Source organism: Grampus griseus, assembly GCF_964374135.1.
Source record: "Grampus griseus genome assembly, chromosome: 21".
In the NCBI taxonomy this organism is placed as follows: Eukaryota; Metazoa; Chordata; class Mammalia; order Artiodactyla; family Delphinidae; genus Grampus; species Grampus griseus.
Genome location: NC_139015.1, coordinates 28366971 through 28392932, shown reverse-complemented (window position 1 = coordinate 28392932; position 25962 = coordinate 28366971). Strand labels below are relative to the sequence as shown.

Below are 25962 nucleotides of genomic sequence, written 5' to 3'. Positions count from 1 at the left end.
TACACTGGCCTCCTCATCAGAATGGAATCTTCCTTTCTTTGTGATCCCATGGCCACTGGCTTTACTCTATTTTATTCTCCTGCATTTTAGAGCTAGTTGTTTGTACGGAACACACCTGAGTTTGAATCTTGGACTGGCACATCCTAGCGGACCGAAACACCTTTGGACAATTCCTGTATTCTTTCTCAGTCATAGTTTTATGATTTTAAAGATGACATGATAATACCCACCTTTGAGCACTTTTTGCAGGATTCAATGAGATATACAGCACACACCACTGAATTGTGCTGTCTTCGACACTGGTGTTCACGTACCTGGATCACCTGGAGTGATATTCATGAGACCCGATTTCTGGGATCCCAGATCTACTGGATCAGAATTTATGTACGGGAGTGCGAATCAGAATTTAAAGGGCACCTCTGGTAGTTTTGACACTGGTGGTCCTCAAATTACACTCTGAGCAACAGGCCTTAAATGATGTGTTCTTTCAGACAGACTTTGTCTACTTAACATTCACGTCTTCAAGAGCACATTGGACCAGGCAGGTGCAAGAATGTTCAATGCAAAGGCTGCTGCAAACAATTATTACAAATGATTTTTAAAAACTGAGTGCAAAAACAGCTGCCAGAATATTGAGTGCAATTGGCGGTTGAATTTTAACAAATAAACCAATACTGTTAGCAAAATGTAGAGCCCACTGGAGAAGGCGACCTAGGAAATAATATAATCTATGTAAATTAAGAGAAAATAAAAAGAAAAGGACTTTTACAATATTTTTCAGATTAAAGATGACTTCAAACACCTTCTCCATCCTAATGGCCAGACTGAAAGAACGAACCTCCTGACTGACAGTCACCTCCGTATATTCCCTCCCTGTTGCATCCTCTACCCAGAAGGGTCTCATGGATCTGGCCCCCTGAAATCCAGGAGGGAGTGGAGGATGTAAATCCAGATTGGACCACAATCCGTTTAAGAACAAGTGGCCGTAATGTAGAATGATCAAACATAATGCTGTTAGAATATTTCTCCACTGATTAAAAAAAAAAAAGGTGTAATTTCTAGGGTTATCCTGGTGTCGATGCCTCTAGGGAAACATGTACTTTACATATTTAACAGAGAGAGGCCTAGCTTTTGACCCTATCATTTCTTCAGTTTTGACATCAAAAGGCTTGCAATTCTATATTGGGGAAAATTATGGGATTTACATGTCACCCTTATTCTGAGCCCATCTTACATTCTTATTATTCGGGGTTCCATGGCACTGCCATTATGGGTCTCTTTTTTCTTTCCTCCCTTCCTCCCTTCCTCTCTCCCTTCTTTCCTTTTTTTTGGTTTTCATTCTTTTTTTCTTTCTCAAGAAAATATGAAAGTTGAAATATGCATGAAACATTTTAGGACTTCTAAACTTGAATAGTGTTTCTAATATACTCAGATTTATATTATCTAATATCTCTAATATCTAATGTCATCAGTTCAATCAGAATTTGAACTGCTGACGCTTGAAAATGTTGCAGCCCAAAGTGTTTTAACTTTCAGCTACAGTGAGGTTTGAGGTTTCTCTCCTATTACCCCTTAATAACATAGATACTAACATCCTGGCCACTCACTACTTTTAATTCTGAGAATCTCAAAAGGTCTTAAGGCCCACATTTTCTGAGAAATACTTCTAAGTTGAGAATGAGGCTATATGGTAGGAAAACTGCCACTAACCAGCTCAGTGAACTTGAGATCTCAAGCCAGGTAACTTTTGTTATTTTCCTTACCTCCCTTATAAGTAAAGGGAAATGCTTCCTACTTCATGTCCAGGTTTGAAATCCTATTGTTATAAAGCCATATGGGAGTCCTGCTCCCATATGGAGGGGTCTGAGTGCGCCTCCATATTTTTATTTAATTTTAATTTTTTTTTGCGGTACACGGGCCTCTCACTGTTGTGGCCCCTCCCGTTGCGGAGCACAGGCTCTGGACGCGCAGGCTCAGAGGCCATGGCTCACGGGTCCAGCCGCTCCGCGGCATGTGGGATCTTCCCGGACCGGGGCACGAAGCCGTGTCCCCTGCATCGGCAGGCAGACTCTCAACCACTGCGCCACCAGGGGAGCCCTCCATATTTTTACATAGCATTGAGCTGAGGGTTAAAAGTGAATCCCAATTACACCTTAGGGGCATGTTTCTCCACCTGGGCCAGGAGTTTACAGTAGTATTCCAGGGGGTACTTGCAGCCGTAGTGTTGGCTGAATCAGAAGATTTGGAGGGAAAATCCATTATTTTTATCCTGGAAAAAAAAAAATCACAGGGATATCAGGGGATAGAAGGGGAAAACTACATGACAATCTAAAGCAGAACTTCAGTACTTTCAGGCGGTGACAAGTTCACGCCCCATTTTTCAGGCTTTGTTCTCTCCTCGGGACCTGTGAGTTCATTCTCCTTGGGTTTCTTACGGGCCACCTGGAAGCACAGCGCAGTTTTCCAGGGACAGGTGAGAAGGAAGAGAGGGCCCCGCAATATTAGATCGAAACAGAGTTCACTGAGACGCGAGTCAAGGAGGTGGCCTCACCCTGTTCCAGAAGCTGCTGAGGTGTCAGCCCCCTTTACCCTGAGGGAGCCTGTTCGGAACGCACCAGTCCGCAGCCTTTCCCTGCTGCAGAGGATGGCCACCAGGGAAACACACATTTTGATTCTAAGCATAACCTCTGACTGTGCAGCCATGGGAAACAGACCTCTTGGAGGATCAAGCTGGACGGCAGGTGGGAAGAGCTGAATCTGGAAGATGCTTCTTGGGGAGGGAAATTACGGGACAAAATGGATGTGCAAAATGGGGTGGAATGGCTGACTCCTGTCTCCCGGACAAGACTCCCAACCAGGAGCTGGAGACTTGACTCGGAAGACAGAGAACAGGAATCTGGCTCTCTTACTTTATGCCTCTCTGTTGGCCAGATTCTCTAACTTCTAGGCAGTGGTTTTTAGTCTTCTCGACAACAGAAGTCCTTCTTTGAATCAAGTCTCATGCAGGAGCCTCGTATGAGACCCAGATGAGAGTAGAGTAGTTCTGACTGGGGGGAAGGGGTGGGCGGGCACTGGGGAGGGTGGGTGCACCCTGGTCTTCTCCTCCCTGCTCATCCCTCAGGGACTCTGGAGCACCCCGGGAGGCGGATTCCTTCAAGTAGAACTTCAACCTCAGTGTATTGAAAGGACACTCGTAATCACAGAAAGAGCCTTCTGGAGAGGCAGTGGAATTGGTCGTAATGGATTTGGTCTGTCTCTGGAACCTTAGGAATTTGGGTCTGAAAACCAACTTGTCATCTGTAAGTGCTGTGACCTTTGGCACATTAGTCACCCCTCTAGGCTTCAGAGTCTTGATCTGGAAAACAAGGCTAGCAACTGTATCCTCTTGGTTACGTTGACGGGAGAATTAAACTGCAGGTAACGCATTCAGCAAAGACCTTAAGTAAGTGCCTGAGAGATGATGTTACCATTGTTCTTACCCCAGATATTGCTCTGATTATTATCTCAACAATGAAACCGTTGGAAGATGCCACCTCAAGGTCTGTGCTGGTAAAGACTCGCAGGTGTGATGCGGAGGAAGAGACCCGTGAGTGTCATTGGTGTCTGCCGTGGGCATGTGATGGAGGGAGTGATGACCCAGGGCCCGTGACTGCCACCCTAACTTTATGGGGAGATCGGGACCTTGGCCCTCCTCCCGCAAGCCTGCACAGGACACGCTCCAATACGTATGGAGAATGAAGTGGCTGGACACACACTGTAGGGCCACGACAGTGGCCTCAGATGGTTTCAGTGCAAGAGGATATAAATGTTCTCTTCTTCGCAGAGGCTACTGCTCTCACCGCCAGTGAGCAGGTGGAAGGTCAGGAGGCCAGCCAAGACCAAACTGTCCTCGGATGAGCAGACACAACGAAACTGGAGGCTCAGCCCTGACCCTTGGGCTCTTTCTTTCTGTGTGGCTGATATGACAGAGAGTCACCCCCGTCCTGAGAAGCCAAGTGGAGCCAGTAGTACCAGGTCCGGGGGAGGGAAACAAGTGGGCAGCATCCCCTGAGCATTTTCAAGGGTCTAATTCAGCTCCTCAGGGCCAGAGATTTGCAGTTGGAGCTCCAAACAGTGTTAAAGTGTGTTCGTTTTGCTGAGCCATTCGTCATCAAGGATTTGAGAGCTGGGGCAGGAGCCACTAGGTAGAGATTAAGAAGTTCAGCCCCCTTGACTTCAGGATGCCTCGTACCCTGAAGCTCCACTGCCGTCCTCACGGCCTCGTCAGACGACCAAGTGCCAGTCCAAAGCCAGGCACTTCCCAGGAGTCCCCAAGGGCAGGCTGAGGGCCCAATGCGGCTTGTGACCTCATGTGACTGTCCCCCATCCCAGGCCACCATATGTGGCTTTCTCTCTCTCCCACAGACTTCACCATGGGGCCTCAGAATAGACTCCTGAATTGTTACACAGCTAATTTCATGTTCCAGCAGAATGAGACACAACGGCTGAAGGCAGCCTGGGAGGAAGGGGCGCTCCTCAAAGAGGTGAGTGTTGAGAAGACTCATCACCAAGTTCGTGTTCCCCGTGCTGGCTCATGGGACGTGCATATTGCTGGACACTCTCTCGGTCCTCACGGCCCAGCCTGCTCCTCCCACTAAGTCGAAACTGAGTCTGTGACTTTGCTCCTACCTGTGTGGGCCAGTGGAGTTTAACCGAGGCTGGAGTTTAAGTCACAATGCTGCCTGCTGTCTAGGGATCTCTGAAGGGAACGGGGGCCTTAAACCCTTCTAAAATGTGTCCTGCAGACAGATCCAGTTCACCAGGTCACCTCCTTGCCTGACGCTCCAGTCCCTAAATATGGGCAGAGTAACTGAAGTATTCACGACAGGCAGGGTTTTAAAATCCTTTCCCTGACGGAGCTACCTTCCTGGGAAAGTGACCTGACTCGACTTCCCTCGCTGACTCTCTGTCTGGCTCAGTCAAGGCTGAATCCCGCTTAATTTAGGAAATTCGTAGTCTGCCAGCCTGTTTAATGTTAAACGATCACGGACACGGTATGACCTCTCTGAGAGCTCAGCGGCGTTTATGAGGAGCCTCCCCCGAAAGGCTTAGGGAGACAGAGCCGAGCCGGGCAACATAATCCACTGATGCCATAAGGGCGAGGCACGTGCCCTGACCACGCTCCCCTAAAATGCAAACTGCGCTTCTGAGGCACTTATACGATTCAGGAACGATGCCTCTTCTGTGCGGAATTCCAGAGGGCAGCCAATCTAGCAAACTGTGCTCAGAGCCTTGTGCTGTGTCAGCATCTGTGCACAGATGTTCAGCCTCTTTGCAGCCCTTCTCTTGGAACATCTGGGTAGGAGGCATCTGTGAAGGAGTGGGTTACAAGCATTTCCCCTGCAGGAGTTCTTGCAGCCATTCACAAATGGCTACGCACAGATTTCCTAAGGTTTAGTTAAATTCCTTGAACACCCTGGGAATGCTCCCACCTGACCTTCCCTCTGCCTGGAATGTTTCTTCCCCAAAGATCAGAAAGGCACGTGCTCTCCTGTTCCCAGGACTTGACTCACATACCGCCTCCTCACGGCTGCCTTCCTAGGCTGCCTTATTGAACTTTCAACTCCTTCCGCAAACCCTACACGTCCTATCTCACATCACCGTGGCCCTTCTATCTATCTGACATAATACTTATCATGTGTGTATCAACCTCCTCCATGGGCATGAGCTCCACATGGGCAGAGACTGGTCTGTTTCATCACTGCTGTGTCCTCAGCACCTAGGACAGCACCCTACAAGGTGTTCAACAGGCATTGTGCAATGAATAAATTCTACTCATGGAAATCCTGCAATCCATGCAAGGGAACTGCTCAGGGAAAGAATGACCGTGCAGTCAAAAATGCATCCCAGGGGCTTCCCTGGTGGCGCAGTGGTTGAGAGTCCGCCTGCCGATGCAGGGGACGCAGGTTCGTGCCCCGGTCTGGGAAGATCCCACATGCCGCGGAGCGGCTGGGCAGGTGAGCCATGGCCGCTGAGCCTGCACGTCCAGAGCCTGTGCTCTGCAACGGAAGAGGCCACAATGGTGAGAGGCCCACGTACCGCCAAAAAAAAAAAAAAAAAAAAAAAAAAAAATGCATCTCACAAGAGGGGCAACATGGAGGGAGACTGGACTCAGCTCTGAATAAAACTCACACCACCAAAGGCCAAAGAAACAAAGCCCTTTCCTTGAACCCCGTATCCTTTCATGGACAATTTCTGTATAGCTTGGGGATATTTTAGAGAGAAGAGAAAGCAGGATCACTGCCCAAGCTCTGACGCCAAAGAGCCTGGTCAGCCAAGAGGCACTTGAAGCTGAAGGGTGGGTTCTGTGGATGTGCTCATTCCTCCCGTATTGAGTGTTCTGGCTCTAAGGGCTTCACGTTTTTAATTTTAAAAATTTTAAAAATGTGAGCATTTGGCTTCCCTTGCCAGGTAGTCATGAGCAAAGGTGAAATTATGTGCGTGGACGAGCTTTTCTGGAAAATCAACAAGCACGCAGAATTGCGAGGCGTTAGTTAGCACCATCCGCCCGAGTCCTGAGCCACGCACTCTCCCCGCGGCAGGGGCTTGGTTGTGGGGCCCCTTGGCTTCAGCGCACCTACCGTGGCCAGGAGGGAATCCAAGAAGCTGCCGGAAAAGACAGTGCCGGTGGCAAAGGACGTGCTGAGGTGCAGGCTCATTCCCGAGAGGTCTCCTTCCATCCCGCCGAGTTGTTCAATAAAGTGCATGTTGGAAGGATTTTCTGCAAGTGAAAGAGGCAAAAAGGAAAGGCAGGCAGACAAGATGAAGGATACAGGACTTCCGGACCAGGCAGGCCAAGGAGGGACCATCGCTCAAAGGATGTGATGCCTACTTTAGGGTCAAAGTGGGACCTGCCTCAACTGCAGTCTATAGTTTTTTCTTTCCAAGTATTAATATCTTCATCCCCTGGAGATGGGAAGCCCGCTTGGGGACCTTCATCATCAAGGAGATATCCTTGTACCTCAGGCTCAGTTTCTCCAAGCAAGTGTTCTGAATGTCACCCTTAATAATTTAACTTTCAAGACAGGACACTTCTGGAAGAAAAAGGGGACACTTTACATAATCGCACAGGGACAAGAGACATAAATAGGAACATCTGCTCACCCCCGTTATTGTCTTTCTCTCCACACACTATGTCATAGATGGCGTGGTATTCACTTGGGTCCTTAGAGTTATCTGGGCCCAGAACGGGTTAATCGGTGCCTCTCAAAATTTAACGTGCCTGTGAATCAACTGGGGATCTTGTAATAATCTAGATTCTGATCCACTGGGTCTAAGGTGGGGCCTGAGAGTCTGCGCGTCCAACAAGCTCGCAGATGCTCCTGCTGCTGATTCATGGACTACACTTTAAGCAGCAAGGGCTTCAAGAATCATCCTAATCAGACCTGTGCAGCAGTGGCCAAGTTATCCATTAGCAAACCTATGCTGGCACCAGGCTGCAACTCAGACCCCCTGTAGGCAGCCTCTGTAGTCAGTGAAATCGGTCATTTCTATGCGGGCAGCAGAGGCGCTGCTTGCCTTTGTTCCAAGATTACTGCTTCAAAAATGTTTGTATAGAGAATAGCATTGGAAGATAGTGATCTCTCCTACCAGAGCAAAGGGAAGGCATGCTTACTGCCCATTATAAAAGATGCTGGTTCCCGAAGCTCAGGGTTCCTCTCTTAGAAAGCAATTCATGGTGGGTCCAGGTATCACCTGGACCTTTTCATGTTCTCCTGTGGGAACGAGGGCTTGGGAAGCCAGCACAAAAGTGATGATTCTCTGGCTACTGCTATTGACGTGAGTAATAAACTGTTCATCGTCTCTGACCCAGTGGTCTCTCATCTTCTGTCCACATCCGTGAAACTGGGCAGATGAACCTGTTAGTTTGCAAGCAGCCTTAAGTCTTAGACCCTTCAAACTTCTTGACCGTCATATTACAGATCCAAGCAAATCTACTGGACATACAACTCAGAGTACGCTCCTAACTAAGACCGCATTAGTCTCCAATTCTTAAAATTATTCCTTAGTACATTTGGGGGAAGTGATAGACTGCTGGTATTAAGGAATCATTTTCTTCCAAGAACTACGCATCTTTATAAAAGATGAAGGAGGTATGACCAGTATCAACCCACATTTCCTACGTGCACATACATATCTCTTCTTGCACTGCCAACCCTCCACACACACACACACATTCACGCGCGCGCACACACACACGCACACCCCAGGAGCCTTTGTCCAGATCTTGCTGTGTCATCCTAAACCAGTGGCCTCAGCAACCCCAGACATTTTCCTGCAGGCCACTGTACACTCTGGACCAAAGTGCTGGCCATCAGACCTGCAGCTCTCATGTCACTGTGGCCCTTCCTTGCTGGCCGAAGAACGGAAACTGAGTGAGCTGGCAGGTGATTTGTTAGGCTAATTAGACAGGCGCTGCCTGGTGCCAGAAAGTCTTTCCTTGAACAAAGCTGTACGTCCCTGGAGAGTGACCAGATGCATTTCTGAGGCCAGTGAGAAGCTGGCTGGTCCCCCCTGACCACTCTAACTTACATGACAGTCTTCTGATGAACGCCCTCTGTGTATATACACCTCAGAGTCAGAGACGGCTCAGAAGGGTAGCAAAATAAAAATGAAATATAAGTAAGAACTGCAGCCATCAGCTTTAGGGTGGTTACAGATAGGCTGCCAGGTACAAGCCAGGCTCAAGGGATCTGAGATCTTCAAAGATGGATTTGGAGAGCTGCAGTTCTGGGACCCAGGGTGGCTAGACTGTTGCCCACCTGCTGCACTGCCACTCCCGAATCATCTGGTGGTGTCACCTACTGGCTCCTCTCTCTGTCTGCCTGCTTCATTTCTGGGACTATGAGGCCTGCTCATCTAGCTGGGTATAAATCTCCCTCAGCTTACACATGCTGAATCATAAAAATCCCACTAAAATGTCTGCTACACTGTGGAATCGAGTCGAATCTCACACCCAGGAGCAGCTTTTAGAGATCATCTTTGAGTTGGTCCAAAGTGTGTTAAAGGTACCACCCCCTCTTTGGTAACTTCCCTTTTGCTCACCAACTATAATCAGTATTAAATCCCAGTGTCTACCCTGGTGAATCACAAACAATGCACACAGGCACCTGCCTTCCCTGCCCTTCTTGCTGCCCCCAGGGCTCCTCACGTCTAGGAAAGTTTCATATACGTGCGTTTTCCATAAGGTGCTGATGAGAGATAACAGCTCATCCTGTTATTTCTGCATGGAGTATTTCCATTTTAGAAGAGCACCGCTCAGGGCTTGGATTAAGAAGACACAAGGGACACAAAATTTAAAGACCCCAAGAGTGAGCCTTTCCTTAAAGTCTACACCCTGGGGGCCTCACCTGCCTCACTCTAGTGCCTGCTGTGGTAGCACCACAGGAGAGGAAGACGTCTGACGGGTAGAGAAGTTGGTTTAGGGAGAGCCTTTCTTGCAGTTTTCAAATCCACGTCCCCTCCCCTGGAAGAAGGGAGAAGGCGGGAGCTACTCCTGCACCCTGACACCCAGATATGACAGGCTCTGCTGGAGGATGTCAACGTCACCAAACAGGTAAAAGCCCAATATAACAGCCAGTCAAACACATAATGGTCTCTGGGCCCCATCCTGGTCCTCAGTCCTTTGACTGTGGATCCTAAAGACACCCTTGGGACATCAAATACAGATACAAAGACTCCTCCCTTGAATTCTGTCCTGGAAACACAACTTACTCAGTTCAGTGAGGATGGGGATCCTTCGGTACTTTGACTTCCCGGGATTGTCACTGAAGCACCGAGTACACCCTGTAGACACAGACAGCAACAGGGAGGGATGAGATGGACAGATGCAAACGAAGTGGCTGCGACACAGACACGGACGCGGAAGCACACCGTGGCGCTTGAGGCTTTATCTTAGCAAAGTGACTCTCACGCCCACATCCCAAATATTTCTCTATATTTAGAAAAAAAATGGCCTCAGCCTCTCCCTTCCAGAAGTTTGGTGTGTGTGTGGTGTGTGTGGTGTGTGTGGTGTGTGTGTGGTGTGTGGTGTGTGTGTGTGTGTGTGTGTGTGTGTGTGTGTGTGTGTGTGTGTGTGTGTGTGTGTGTGTGTGTGTGTGTGTGTGTGTGTGTGTAGGATGTTTTCTAAATGGGACCTCAAGTGAATTACAAAAAGGGTGACGTTCTCCCTGTAGTTGCTTATCGGCAGCCTAAGTTACATCCAATTGTTGTCTACCGACTGGGAGTGCCGGGTGACGGCTCAGGCAGGCAGTGCCTCAAACTACATGCACTTGCTTGTAGAACCTTCAGGAAACTGAATAAACAGGAGGTGCTGCCCCAGGAGAGCCTGTGGAGGCACAGCGACTGGATTACTGGCTCCTGGTGCTTCTGCCTCTTGGAGATCCTCTCTGGGCTGAGGGTCTCTTTCTTCTTCAGCAAGATTGTCTCTGCCTCCCAACTCTGGCTGGCCTCCCCAACCCCTAATGTCTTGGGAGTTCCTTAAAGACTGGGGTGGGAGGTCATGGGGCCTCTGTCTTCACATTCAGCTCCTGCCTTAGGAGGTGAGGCCCTTCATCTCCCTCTGTGAGCCTCGAATCCCAAAGAGATTCCATGCCCGGCTCTGGTCTGGAACACAGCCCTAGCATGCGCGGACAGGTGAGGAAACCTGTCCAAAACCTGTTTTGAACCTGTTCAAAAACAAGGATGACCCCAGAGTTTTGGTCTCCAAGTTAAACACCCCCAGAAAAGGTAAAGAAAGAAAAGGGAAAAGAGAAAGAGGAAACTAGGATCCTGATGAAAAAAAAAACAACCAAACCAAACCAAACACATGATGATCTCATCAAAAGTTATGCTTTAAAACTACTGGTTACCTATCTTGAACTTTTCTGAGAATTCTATGTATGTAACAGGGAAATAATACTGTGAAAGTTAACATTCTGCTTGTCATTCAGATTCTCTGCTGCCTTGAAGAAGGTGAAATATGTGGAGGGTCTTTTGTTTCCCAAGCCAGGTAAGTGGTAGGGGAGGGTGGGTGAGATGAGCGAGTGGGTCAGACAGACAGCCTGAGAGACAGACAAAGGGACGGGGGTGGGGAAACTGGCCACTGAGATGGGGACGGGGGAAAGAGGAGATCCAAAGGGAGGTTTTGTTCCCAGAGAGAATTCTATGCTCTACAATGTAGTAAGTTCCCTACATACAGGCAAGTTTCATTCCGAGAGCATGTTCGTAAGTCCAATTTGTTCGTTAAGTCCAACAAAGTTAGCCTAGGTACGCAGCTAACGCAATCAGCTATATAGTACCGTACTGTAGTAGGTTTATAATACTTTTCACACAGATAATACATAAAAAAACACAGAAAATAAAGAAATCCTTTTTTATCTTCCAGTACAGTACCTTGAAAAGTACAGTAGTACAGTACAAAAGCTGGCACACAGGGGCTGGCATCGAGTGAACAGGCAAGAAGAGCGACTGACAGGAGGAGAGAGAGGAGGTGGGAGATGGTAGAGCTGAAGGATCGTCAGCAATAGGAGACGGAGGGCGAGCTGCCATTTCCCTCACGCCTGACGCGGATGGCACGGGATCTGGCTCCTTGCTGGAACCAGATGCACGTTCGCATCTTTGGACGTTTTCAACTTGAAGGTGCGTTTGTAGGCGCCTTCCTGTATTTATCACCTCTCCCATCTCCCCAAGAAACTTTCCATAAAAGTGCCACTTCTTGTTCACGCAGAGTAGAGCTGAATACATTTCCGATTGCCACTAAAATTCTGAGTCATGCTTCCAGGTAGATTCAGGGTAAACACGGAAGCGCCACAGGAGGAGCCCAACACGTGTAGCTTACAGTTAGAACTAGAAATGGCCTTAGGACTTTAGCAAAACCCTTTAGCTTCAGGTGAGGAAACAGAGGCCCCGGGGGCTAACCTCCTCCACGCATCTATTGAAGAGGAGGGTTTGCGTGGTGGCTAGAGACCACATCTCCAAACTCACTGGGAAATCTTACTGATGATGGGATCTGAATACCTTCAGCTGTTTTTCCTGAACAAACTTCTGGGATTTTCATAACGCAGGAGACTTGGGGGAAACGAGATTCTACTTTATTCTCAGAAACGTGCAAGATGCTTATCTGCTTTAGGTACCTTTCCTTCCTTCCTTCTTCCCATTCTCGTTTCCTTCCTTGCTATCCTCCCTCTACACATCTTTAAAGAGTATCGACTCCAGACTAGGACTATGAACAGTCCCTGCCCCGGTTACATAACATATGTTGCAAATACAAAATGTTTTCAGACAGTGATGAGTACTGTGAAAAAACCCAACTTTTAGGGGCTAGTGAGTGACCTGGGGAGGTGACCTTAGATAGAGTTTGAAGAGGCTTCTCTGACATTGGAATGTCATCCTGAGCGATGAGCAAAAGCCATCCAGACAGAGGGAATGGGATAAGGAACTTAAGGCAGGAAAGAGCCAGTATAAACAGACCGAAGGAGGAAGTTCAGGCTCCCTACTGGCCTGCAAGACCCTACATGATCTTCCTGCAATTGTCATGAGTCACCATTACAGGGTCTAAAGGAGGAAACTGCCATTTTCCAATAAATATTTGTAAAAGATCCCTCGGGCTGCTGCGAGCTGGGAGGTAAGAATGACACCACCGTGCCCTCAAACCTGTGAGTTAAGTCGAGTTAGATCACCTTTGAAGATGACGAAACTGCCTCAGGGTCTACATGCTTTGCCCAAGGCTACATGGTTTGTAAAGGATGGATGGGTTTTCACACCCAAATTGGCACCAAGTTCAAAGCCCATGCCCATTCCCTTTATATATATTAAAATACATAAGGTTTGGTTGACAATTTCAATAAAATATTGAGATCAGTTTCCCTCAAAGGGGAAAATTCTCCTTTGAGCTGCACTTTCTGATTTCAGTTCCCTCTAATAACGGGCTTGGAATATCCTGACTTTCAGAGTCAAATGTTCTTATTGGATAGCGACAGGTTCACATCAGCTGATGTAACTGCATAAATATCTGCTCTGACACTGGCTGGAGGACAGCGACAGAATTTCCGCCTTAACTCCATCTTTTCTGGTAGAGCAACGGTTAATTTGAATATGTGTCAGATCATAGCCTGGGTACATTTTACTAATGTCAATATTTTTGCTACCTAGTAGTACACAGTATTATACCTGAAATTCTTCCAGGCTGGCAGGGTGCTATTATTAAGCAAAAGATTGCTTAATTGTAGGTTACTACTGTACATTTAAATTTCAAGAGCATATTAAGTTGTCAGACTTAATTACTGTTATATGTTTAGATTATGCCACAGATTATTTAGTTCAGTACCTAGGTTTGCCAACCTGTCCTTGTGACGTGACAGGGCAGTAATTAGAGCATCAGTGAGAAACCTTAAGTTTTCCGTGGGGATGTCCAGGAGGCCTGGTCCTTTGGAGAGTCCTCCTTCTTGCTGTCCCCCCACCTCCAACGTCCCTGGGTGAACCACTGTATGGAACAGCCTTGGTGGTCCTAGAAGGATTCTACGTGTAACCTTGTCATGACCGTGAAGATGTGGGAGAACCCGCTGAGCCCACAAAAGGCTCAGCAGATATGTCAGAGTGACAGCTCTCAATTTTGGTCCTATTGACATATGGCACCTGTGCACTGTAGGATATTAGCAGCATCTCTGACTTCTACCCACTAGATGCCAATAGCATCCCGCCAAGTTGTGACAACCAAGGCTGTCTCCGGACATTGTCAGACAACCTCTGGGGTCAAAACCGCCCCTGGCTGAGAACCACTGTCTCTGAAGAAGGGACAGAAAATTGCTCAGCGTGGAAGATGTTTTCTCCCTCCTGGCAGAATTTCACAATCCTTTATACTGATAATTCTTGGAGGGGGGCATTCCCATTGCCACCTGCTTGGTATGCTGCAAGAGGAGTATTAGTATGAGATAGGAAGAATGGTTAAGAGAACCAAACAGGCTTCCCTGAGGGTTGGGAATTTCCACATGCAAACTCCAGGTAGATTCCTGTGATGCCGGAGTAATGGGTGAGGTTTCTGAGTGACAGTCCTTGGCTATTCCTATGTGCTCAGAATGTAACTTTACTGCTGCTTCCTGTGTTAGGTAGCACAGGAGAGCCTGTCTGGACCTCTATTTCCTGTCACACAAATGGGTACGATGACATCCACACAAGGAAAGGTGCCAGGTCTACACAATATGTTCTTCCCTAAACTTTCCCTTTTGCCGTTGGGGAGAGCACCTACTCACACTGCATGATGACTCAAATACTGTGACATTCTTTCATTTTCTCTTCCTTCTTCCCAACCCTTTTCCCCTCTCTCCTGTATTTCCTCCTACCAGTCCTGTCAGTTTAGCAGAGTATGTGACACATACAAAATCAGTGTATTCTTGTTGAATGAATAAATGAATAAGTGAAAGGATGGGAATCACCAGATATAAAAGAAACCAGAATTAAAATCATAGGTTTAGGGCTTCCCTGGTGGTGCAGTGGTTGAGAGTCCACCTGCCGATGCAGGGGACACGGGTTCGTGCCCCCGTCCGGGAAGATCCCACATGCCGCATAGCGGCTTGGCCCGTGAGCCATGGCCGCTGAGCCTGTGCGTCCGGAGCCTGTGCTCTGCAATGGGAGAGGCCACAACAGTGAGAGGCCCGTGGACCGCAAAAAAAAAAAATCATAGGTTTATATCTTTTTAGCCTATATAGGATGTGAGATTTTAAAAAATGATAATAGGAAGGACAAGTCACCCAATGATTAGCTAGGTGGCTTACGACACGGTGTTGTCAGCTTACCCTCTGCTTTTACCCAGCGGGCATTTTTCATTTCTACATTGATGATACTGCCTACACAGTGAATACTTTTCTGTCTAATTTTAGAAAGTTGCAAGCATGATGCAAACACACACACACACACACACACACTCAACCCACACACAAATCTTGTGTAAATCTGAGTGACCCTAATTGCTAAGGACTGACATGCAGAACACAGAGGCGTTTTTATACATCTTCAGATTAGCTCAGCAGAATATGGCTCACACTTCCTCAGTCGGGATTTTCAATGCCCTTTGATATTCAGGAAGTGCTTTGCTATTATTATTATTTATTTATTTGCAAGAACCCCTGAAATCCTGGGTGCTGAGCGGTGTTTGGTTGTTTAGTGAGGGTCTGTGAAGTAGCTGGCTCACCCACCAAAGTTCACCCACCGAAGACTGGACTAGAATTTTTGTAGTCTAGTCCACAAATAGTGTGGTAGAATGTGTGCTTCAACCTCTCAATCACAAAACTAAGAATAGTAACTTGAACACCTATAGGACCCAATGAGAGCCGATTAACAATAATAACACCTGTTGTTAATGATAATAAAATACCAATGGCTATGCTCACTGATATCTGATTCATAACAATAACAGCACTTACAACTCCATGATCTTCTTTAAGATGGGAGAAAAACAGTGTTATGTGCATTCCATTTAGAAGATGGACATCATTTTTCATTTGACTAGGATTCCCAAGGACTCAACTGTCCACTAATTCTAGTACAGAATTCTCAGAGCTGGACGGGATTTTATAGGTCATTTGGCCCAACCTCTCCTCCTCTCCATCATTAAAATTTTTCAGAGAGGAGTTAATTCTTCCTGATCCCATTCTCTCTAGCCTCTTCCCGTCAGGGTATTGTTCTTACGTGGCTCTGAGGGTGTCTGGGCTGAGCAGCTAATCCGAAGTGATCTGATGTTCAGTGTGGCCATGATAGGCTCCGTGTCCACCAAGGTCGGGCTGCTGCATGACTTAGATGGGGAGGATAAGACAGCACACATGGAACACTCCTCTATGTTGACTGCATGGAGGTCCCCAGAATAGAGCGCAGATCCCTATTGAGAGAAAACCGGGTACGTGGTGGTGGCTTTTTGTGGATGATGCAAGTTTTTGAGCCAAAGCCTCCACTGACTTGGTTTTAAGACTTAGTTACTTGATATCTGACACTTTTATCCTTATCGTTCATGAATATCTGAGCGTGACTAAATTTTGCAGATCCCTTCTGAGAGCAAGTCTGGATGGGACGAAGTGGAGTGGAGAGAGCGGAGCCTAAACCCACTGAGGTGACTCAAGTGGAAGAAAAGAATCAGAGTAAGGGTAGCAGTGGTGAGGGAAAAACATCACAGAAGGTCCAGATCTAAAAGCCAATTCTGGGGCCTCCCTGGTGGCGCAGTGGTTGAGAGTCCACCTGCCGATGCAGGGGACGCGGGTTCGTGCCCCGGTCCGGGAGGATCCCACATGCCGCGGAGCGGCTGGGCCCGTGAGCCATGGCCGCTGAGCCTGCGCGTCCGGAGCCTGTGCTCCGCAAGGGGAGAGGCCACAACAGTGAGAGGCCCGCGTACCGCAAAAAAATAAATAAATAAATAAAAGCCAATTCTGCGTCCTCACAGTTTTGCTTGCAGGTGACTGCATTTGTACCCTGGATTAATTAGCAAAGTGGCAGCTGCTTCTTTTCTTTGGTGGAGAAACAGGGATAGAGCTGGTCCCACCATCGGGTGGCTGAGATGCTAACACTGGCGATTTCTAACACTAGCTGGATCTGGAGGCTCCTGGTCATTTTCTTTCCTCCTTTGCTATGGACTAAAGTAAGCGGTGGTGCGGGGACATTTATGGTGACATTTAAAAAAAAAACAAATACAATTTGTTTCTTGAGACAACCGTTTTTGAAGAATATTCCTAATCTGTTGCTAGCATTATTTCTTGAAAAATCAAAAGTTTTGGTGCGTTTCACACTGCATATATATATTAATCCACGGAAATGGTGGCATATAATGAGATACAGCCCTGTGAAGGTTCAGAGCAAATACAATTACAACCACAATGCCACATATGCATAATGGATCCATTCCTCAGAATTCCTCCTTTTCATACATCTGTCAAGGACCACGTGGCATTATGTGTTCCATAAAAGGCGAGTCTCCAGAAAAGATGAGAAAGTTAGAGCACAAAGGCTGGCTGGTATCAGCTTAGGCTTAGCCATTAGGTCAGAATCGGATTTAGAAATGCAAAGAAACTCTATTACATACAGACCATAAACATGGTTAGTGACATAAAACATGAAATATGTCTGGATTTAAATCCTAGTCCTGCTACTTACCTGCCGTGTAAACTTGGACGGGTTGCTTACTCTCTCTGTGCCTAAAGTTCAGCATCTTTAAAATTTATACCATGGGGTTATTTGGAGGGTTAAATGAGTTAATACGTGCAAAATGCTTAGAACAGTTTCTGGTACCAGGTATAACTGCGAGCTACTACTGATTTATTATTATTATTATCATTATTAATCCTAGTACTGTTAGTATTATTATCATTATAAATATTCACTATCCCTTACTGTGACACTTACAGGCAGAATGTATATCTGGGGAAAATTCCGGAGAAATCGCCATTCTCTCTGCAGGTAATCCAGAGACCCAACGAACACAATGTCCTTCAGCTCCTGACGGGTATAGCTGCTAGCTCTCAATGGCATTACAAAATTCCGAAGCCCCATCAGTGTTGAGTGGGCATCTCCAAAGACACACGCTACAATGTGGTTCCGAAACTCATGTTTTGACTTCTCAGTTCGATTCTAAGTATAAGCAGGCCAGAGTCTGGTCATTTTTAGAAACAAGATGAGAGTCCTTTAAAGAGGGCTCGTCCCCACATCCCAACTCTTCTTGGTATTTACATTCACACTAGCACTTTCATAAGGATGATCGGATTTTGCAAATTACTCATAAAAAGCATGGAACTTATCCACTATGGGACAATTGAACTATGTATCTTTTCCGGGAGTTCCTTCTTAGTTCGCTTTTCCCAGTTCTCTGTTAGCCTGGAGCGCCTCAGTGCAAACTCAGATCGGCATCATTGAAATCATGAAATCATTGAACCAAATGGGGAAAACAGCTCTCATTTTCATTATATGTTTTTAGCCTCGTATGTGCTACAGGACGACTCACTGAAAAACGAAAACATTCCAAATCCCATTTCTAAACTTGTCTTCTAGCGAGCCCTGAAAAACCCCCAGCCGTACAACATGCTGCAGTTTTCAGCCAATTTTCATACATATGAAAATATACATATTAGCATGAACCATATGAAACTGCCTTTTTTCTGGGTCAAAAATGGTTGAATATTGGCAATTTCATATGGCCTCACCTACTATACTGCCCAGATTCAATAGATTCCAGAGTTGAGGAAATTTATCATGAAAAGTGCACAAAATTAATGTGAAGGTTACAAAAGTTCCATTTGATCCCAAACATTTCAATATGTCTCATACTCTTATCAGCATGGCCAATTTTTAACATCTCCCCTATACTTTTAAGTTGAAGACAAAATAATATACGTGACGGATATTTAGATAAGGTTTCCCCACATTCATAGAGACTTCTAAAAACAATAAGTGTAACTTTAGAGAAAGGGATGATAGTCCTGTAGGAGACTTATTTTAAGTCTCTGTGATTGATTTCAGGGAATGAGTCAATGTCTTACTCTCACGGTGCTGGGATAGGTAGAATAAGCACTGATTTTGTATTCTGGTAGTCATTAGCGTATGACCATAAACAAACTAGTTAACCTCACTGACCCCTAATTTCTTTGTTTAAATGGTTTAAAAATAAATAAAAGTTAATTCTGTTGTGGAAATTAAATAATATATTGAAAGTTCAGCGCTCAGCTCCTTAACTGTTGTTCAGTAACTATTTAATCAAATCTGAATCTCACTGAATTCCTAGATTTTCAGAGGAGGACCCTTGGAAGCTGGTAGAGAACTTGTTAAATATATTTACAAGCACTTCCTGTTTGAGTGTGTTCTACCTTCCCGAGCACACGAAGATTCAGGATATTTCAAAGGGATGTATCATTCATCCTTACGCCAGTTTTTTGCTGGGTTAAAGGACAAGCTTCTATGAAACAGGGGCTGTTGAAATCTAACAGGATAAATAAGTCACATCTGACATCTCAACAATTAGAGTTTGTCCAATTAGCATAGACTGGGAAATTCCAAAGGGAATGGCCCTGTGGGAAACGAAGCTACTTGTCTGGAGAGCCTTTCCAGAGAGTGATATGAATCTTAACCAAATCTATTGAATAATTGTCTCTGGCTAATCCGATTAGTTTTAACTTGAATAATGAAGCCTCCAACAGTATTTAATGTAACAGGCCTGAAGTCCAGAAATTGCTCTTTTTAGTAGACCTAAACAATTAGGAACGAGATACATGGCAGAGTGCAATTAATGGGCACAGCTAGAGAGGCAATTTCTCCAAGGAACTGCAGCACAAAACTGTCTCCCAATTGAGAAAGATGGTGGCTTTTGGGGGGAAGGGGAGGATGCACTATTTGCTCCAAGTAACAAATCGACAACTTCCATTTGACTTTTCTGCAAACCAAACCAAGTTCAAAGTTGGTCCAAATTCTGTAATCTGGACATTTCTCCTCTACAGTCACAGTTTCAAAACTCTTAGGATTTCTTAAACTAGAAGCCCTTCTAAATATATCAGAAGACTCAGCTGGTGTTCTGAACTATATTCCACATAGAGTTGCTCTATCACAGCAACCTGTCTGCGGGCTCAGTAAATAGGGTATAAGAAAATGTCTGCTATTGCCATCTCTTGGTCTCCTGGATGCTTCCATCTGCAACCCCCTCCCAACCTTTCTAAAGATTTCCCTCCCACTAGAAACATGTTTGCCTTCCTGCTCAACGGATGTTTCATTCAGAATAAGACATACTTGCTAAAATGGGGAGTTTCAGCAGCCCTAACAGTTTTCCAGTTGATATGACAGCTCTGACAATTTTGTACTTCTGATCAAATGATTGATCATGCTTTTGACAAAAATTGGAACATATTCTGTCAGGACATTGGCACTGAGCTACAAAATTGTGTGTGTGTGTGTGTGTGTGTGTGTGTTTAACAGAAAAAAGTGAACTAAACTACTTTTGGAAAGCAAGAAAAATACAAAATTATCCATTAGTCACAGTTGAACAAATTATATAGGGTTCTTACAACATGCAGACATCTTTCATTAGTTTATTTTTAATTAAAAAACTCATCTTTTATTACTTAAATTTACCAGCTACTGCTTGCAAGGTAAACCACTGAGATCATCCTTGAGTTTCCAACTCTGGAAAATGAGAATAGATGGGGATCCATAATGCAGGTATCAGAGCCTGGGATAATATGCAAGGCTTTTTGCATCTTGGCTGCTGGCATTTCAGTGAGGTGAATTAGTCTGTCTCCTTAAGAGGACAGAGACAAGGACAGGATTCTAGCATCTATAAAGATTCCCTCATGCTGTGTGGGGTGGGAGGACTGAGCATTTTGGAGATACACCCTTTGCTAATGTGTTTAAGTATAACCACCTTCAAGAAAAAATACTATAGAAAATCCAAACTTTAAAAACTAATTAAGGGAATTTTTATTTAATTAAAAAAAGAAAGACCACAGAGTTCTTGTAAATAGTCTGTTCCCCTGGTGCATTGAAATCAATTAGATTTACTAGCAAAACAGCAAAGTTTCAGGAGAACATTATTCTGAATAACCGACTCAGCTAAACTATTAAAGGAGGGGAAAGTAGTTGAAGAATCTGATCTAATTATTTAAAATCCCGGCATCGTATTACCCACATGGCCTTTGTCAAACGCCACATCTGTTATTCTGCGTACATTCACGTGGCTCATGAGGTATGTTTTTCCTTCAAAATTCACCGTTTACAAAGAGAAAGGGCAGGTGCTTATGACTAGTGGAAGGACATCATCTACCCTAAAAGGAGCTTTATTTTACCTGAGATTTGGTACAAGATCACCTACCAGAATCATTTTGTCCAAAGGGGTGGCTTTGCACCAGTGAAACATGCCACTGCTATCGAGGTGGTCAGACTCTCGCTCCATTTCGTATAGAAAAGCCCTAGATACGGAGAATGTAGAAAGTTAGCCTGGGAACACTTGGGGCTCTGGTGTAACAAAGCATGATGTCAAACTCACTGGAGCCTCAAACCCGAAGTGAAGAATAACATAAGGAAGATGACCTCGGGTCTATGAGACCCCCAAATAGAGATGCATGTCTGAATGTCTTCACAGCTGAAGACATACTAAGCACTTTGGGCAAAAGCCATCAAGAATTGTGTGTGTGTGCGTACGTGTGTGTGTACATGTGTGTGTGTATGTTTAACAGACACACCAGTCTCTCTTTCTAACTTAGACTAACTGCCTTGAGGGTGGTCACTTCTGCTCTTAATTTTGCTACCGTGCTGATGCTACTGCTGCTTGGGAGAAATCATGAGAGGTGTTTTGCGCACCTGAATACAGAACTTAAAAGGCCGTGAGATCGAATCATGAGTGGTATAACCTCTCTCCGTAACCTGTTTTCCTCGTCTCCTTTCCATATCTTTTCTTATGGGTCTCTTTTGAAACATCCTTACTTATTAAATGCAGCTTGCATCCTTTACAGCTTCCATCACCAGCCTTCATTTGACTAAAATTTGCTCAAACCTTGGTCTAAGTCTCGGCAAAGCCGTCCATGTAATCACCCTACATTGCCATCAGGCACAATGCTTGTCATGTCATGTATTCAACCACCAAAAGGGTTTGAGGAGCTTTTGAAAAACCCCACTCCCATCCCAAGGAATATATATGTGCTTGTGAGAGAAGAAAGGAAACCCTTCAAGAATCACAGAGAGGTTTGGGTTAGAAAGGACCTGTTCAAGTCGAGAGAATCCAGGCATAGACTGCAGAAACAACCTCAAATCTCAAGGGCTTAACCCAACACAGGTTATTTCTCACCCACACTATGTATTTTACTGAGGTGAGCAGGTATCTCTGCTCTACACAGCCATTCAGAGTCTTAGGGGGACAGAGGCTCTACCATCTTAAAGGTACACCCCCTGGAACATGCATCCCCCTTGGTCATTAAGGCAAGAGAAGAGAGAGAGATGAGCCCAGGCATTTAACTGCCTTGGCCCAAATCGACAAGTCATTGCACCTCACATTTCATTGGCCAGAACGAATCACATGGCTCACACTTCATTGGCCAGAACGAGTCACATGGCTCACATTTCATTGGCCAGAACGAGTCACATGGCTCACATTTCATTGGCCAGAATGAGTCACATGGCTCCTGCTCACTTTACAGGGCTGAGGAACATGGGAAGCATCTGAAATATCTGCTGAGCATTTCTGTCTCTTTCAGAGACTTTAAAGAACACCCCTTAGTTTACGGATAAAAGTCAAAGAGCTAACAGACTGTAAAGCTGACACTTGAATATAATGCTGAGGTTGAGATTACTGGTGCTCACAATGTCCAATTTTCCTTTCCTGCCTCAGCAGATGGGTGGGTTAGGTGGGGCCACATGATTCATTCTGGCCAATGACATGTGAGAAGTGATGGCTGATGTAGGGAGAAGCCCTCACGTGATTCTTCAGGCTCCCTCCCAACCTGCTGCAGAAATGGCCAGCCTGAGTACATGAGTGACTGCGTGGAGCCGAGTCCCTGCCTCCTTGGCCTGCGCTGGGCATGTAACGTGAACACGAAGGACACTGTTGTTGCGCTAAGCCACTGAGGTTTCACGGTTGCTCCCACAGCATTAGTCTGCCCTATCCTAATACAAATACCTTTTCCAAAATGCACGTTCCATAGTATTAGCAGCTGGAGAAGTCCCGAGGAAATGATTTCTGTAAGCAAATAAATTTTTAGAGAAGTATCCCCTCTTTGAAATTCACCCCACAGTTTAGCATATCAAAGGTTCTGAAAAGTCTTGCAAAAGAGATATCCTTTAAAATTTGTATAATCCAGTGTTTTTTGCACACTTCTTTGATCACAAAAACTTTTACTATTTACTTAGGTACTTACTACTTAAAAACATCTGTTACTACGCCTTGAAATGCCTTTTCTGATGTACCGTACTATGTCACACTATAGGTTCAGTCCCGGTAACCAGTAGCTTATGACAGCATTCTCCTGTGAGATTTTACTATACATCCTGGGACTAATACGACCTATTGTTCTTTGTGCTGAAGGGTTAGGGGTTTTCCCTGTTAATTAATACAGCTTGTTATTCAACACCTGGTTCAAAGACTCAGCTCCAACGTATTTTGCTCTCTTTAACCAGGTTAGTTTCTAAACTACTATCTGATGTCATGCTTTTTCAGACAAAGGAACTTAAACTTAGATCAACATCAGACCTAAACTAATGGGATAGAGAGAGGACCCAGACAGAGAAGCTGGGGTGGGGGACTTGAGGCACTGGAGAAGGGTTTAGAAAAGTAGAGAGGCTAACTGCTAACGAGATCAGGCAAGGACTAGGAGCAATCCCTTATTTTCCTCTCCATTGGAGACCTACCTGCAAAGTTAGTGGATTCTAGTCGTCTACCTAGGCAGAAGATGTTGTAAAGTTAAACCTCAAGGTCAGCTTGACCAAAATGAGGTATCTTGCTAATTCAAATTCACAGCTTTTGGTGGTTTAAATATCCATAAGTCATGAGTCCCAACTCAGCATCCTAAAAGCCACACAGGCTCTCTTAATGGTGATGGCTAGACAGGACCACGGTGTTGGCTTTATGCCAAGCTTGTTAAAGGGAGCACACCAAGACCCTAGTCTGGTTTTGATTTTTATCAGGATTTGGAGAATTGGCTGTGTTACTCATTCATAGCAGCTTGTTGCTCTCCATGCGTAGTTTCCTAGACACCGTCCCTCAGGTGTTGATATAATATACCCAAGCTACCTTCAGGAGGTGGCTTCCTGCTCTCTGCCCTCAGCGCCCCTGTCTACAATAACTTCCCCTACTTTTCTTCTGGTCACTTTCTTCAGCTCTTTTGCCACTTCTTCTAATGCTTCCTTTCCCCGCGCCCACCCCCCATAATGAATAAAGAGTCCTTGGTCTGGAGATGAAAGGCCCTTTTGGCAGATAGAAGATGATCTTCTCCCAAGCACATTTAACTTGACCCAGAGTAGCAAATAAATCACTGTACACTTTTCTATCATAATAAAAAGCATGATCTATGTAGCCAAGATGTCACAGAAAACATCTTTCTTCATTCTGATGTTATGGAAAACAGATATGCCTTAGAGGAAACACCTGCTGGAGACCTGCATTAAAGAAAAGGCTGGAGGAGACCCACTTCATCATAAAGGCATCCATCCAGTGTCCTTGCTAAAGCAAAACCTGATGCGATTCAGCTCACCATCCCTTAACTAAAGCTCCCTTCTGCCATATGCCTTGCAAATGACATGATTCTTTCAGAAATATACTCCCCTAGAGAGACTAATAAATCATCTATGAGAATGTGCAGTACTAGCAGTCTTAGAACTTGGAAACAAGGATTGTATCATAAAGGCTGACTCTATTGGAGGGAAAGGTAGCCACAGGGCACCATCCAGGTCATTCAGGGCAAAGAAGAAGAGCCACATCTTGACCACAGGGAGAAGCCTCTTGGGTGAGGGGGTCTTTCTGTGTAAGACAGGCTGGGAGAAATAAGGTGGGAGTTATCAGAGAGTGCCCTCAGCAGGACATGCTTGGGGTGATGGTGGGGTTGGTTCACTAGTCACAAGATAGGCTTCTTACTGTCCGAGCAAAGTGTGGTACCTTCCCTGGGAGAACCGAGGTGGTAACGGACCCTGAAATGTCCTCAGTCAGGTCTTGCCTTCCACCTTTGGAAGCCGAGAGGCTGAGTGTGCTGGGGGAGGACCTGTGGATGTGCAGAGCCATATGTGAAGGAAGCCGCCAGCCTTCTTTGCTGACAACTGCCTTCTTCAGGCTGCTTTGATATTCATGAAGCAAATGTCTTGTGAGCACAAGCTTGGACATAGCTCAGCTAAGGAAGGCAGGCTCCTTTCCTCTCTGTTTTCTGGAACCATTCTGAAGAGAACTTCTATTCCTCCTGTGCCCATAGCAACTTATCTTGTATGAATCCTATCAGTTAAAGGAAAATATAAATGAAGCACCATGTGCCTTTTGTTTCCAATGGCGGCACCCGATGAGACACAGATCCAGCCATGCAGGGAAACCACCATTAAGAAGGTGGGGGGTAGGTATCAGTGCCAGGTCAGGAAGCGTGATCTCCTAGAGTGTAAGTCTGCTTCCTTATTTCCTCCAACAAACAGACTTGACTCAGATGATTCTTGAAAATGATCCGTCAATGCATGGGACCCTCCCTTTCACAATATCCATTAGAAAGCTCTAAAAGCACCGACAGTTCCTTTTTTTTTGTCTTGCAGGTCTCATTTTTGGATGTGTTAGGAAACCCTGGCGCGTGACCATTCCATCTGAAACCTCTTTAAAACTCCACAGGTGGCTTGTAAATTCTTAGGAGAGAGTTTTCGGGCCTGGATGCAGAACAATATATTTTTTGCTCCAGACTTGAGGTGAATAAAAACAATATGTTTCATCAAGTCTTAGCACAGAGAGAAGGACAAGTCCCTCGGCTGAGCGCTGGGGAGGAGAGGAGGGATGTGTGCTTGTTTCCAGGAGTTTCAGTGCCCTTCTTGGTCCAGTCTTTGGAAAAATCCCTTGCCGCTGCCTCTTGAAAGCAGCCATCAAGTTCCCGCCAAAAATGGAGGGAAAATTCTCAGTCCCAGGATGCCTTTGGTGCTGCTGAGGATTCTGTATCTTGCAGGCTACAAATGCCTTCTCCCCAGGGACTTTGGCACAGGTAGTGACAAGGCTATGCAGTTCACACTTAACCTGGAAGTAGTCATTTATTGTCAATTCTGACTACCACCTTTTGTGTTCTGGGAAAGAGGAAATCACCTAAAATTTAGGAATGTGAGGGCACGCTGTATAATCTCTGCTTCCCCCCACCTCTCTCTCAGACTTACACACACACACACACACCTCTATATACATAACACACATATACACACACCTCTATACACATACACACACGCTATAGTCAAACTTCAGAATATGAGTCTTTATGGTCATATTATGAT

The 25962-nt window shown here is 45.6% G+C and overlaps 1 protein-coding gene across 1 annotated transcript in view; it reads right to left on the bottom strand.

Annotated features, from left to right (window-relative positions):
• The window catches only part of KCNU1 (potassium calcium-activated channel subfamily U member 1), a gene marked incomplete at its 5' end in the record, with an annotated part of 136502 nt that overhangs the window by 6623 nt on the left and 103917 nt on the right, over positions 1-25962 (bottom strand). Inside the window, 5 exons of the mRNA XM_082680408.1 lie at positions 6621-6760; positions 9754-9825; positions 15703-15889; positions 17401-17625; positions 20846-20942. Of these exons, the coding sequence (XP_082536534.1) occupies positions 6621-6760; positions 9754-9825; positions 15703-15889; positions 17401-17625; positions 20846-20942 (721 nt within the window). The remainder of the gene's footprint in view (positions 1-6620; positions 6761-9753; positions 9826-15702; positions 15890-17400; positions 17626-20845; positions 20943-25962) is intronic.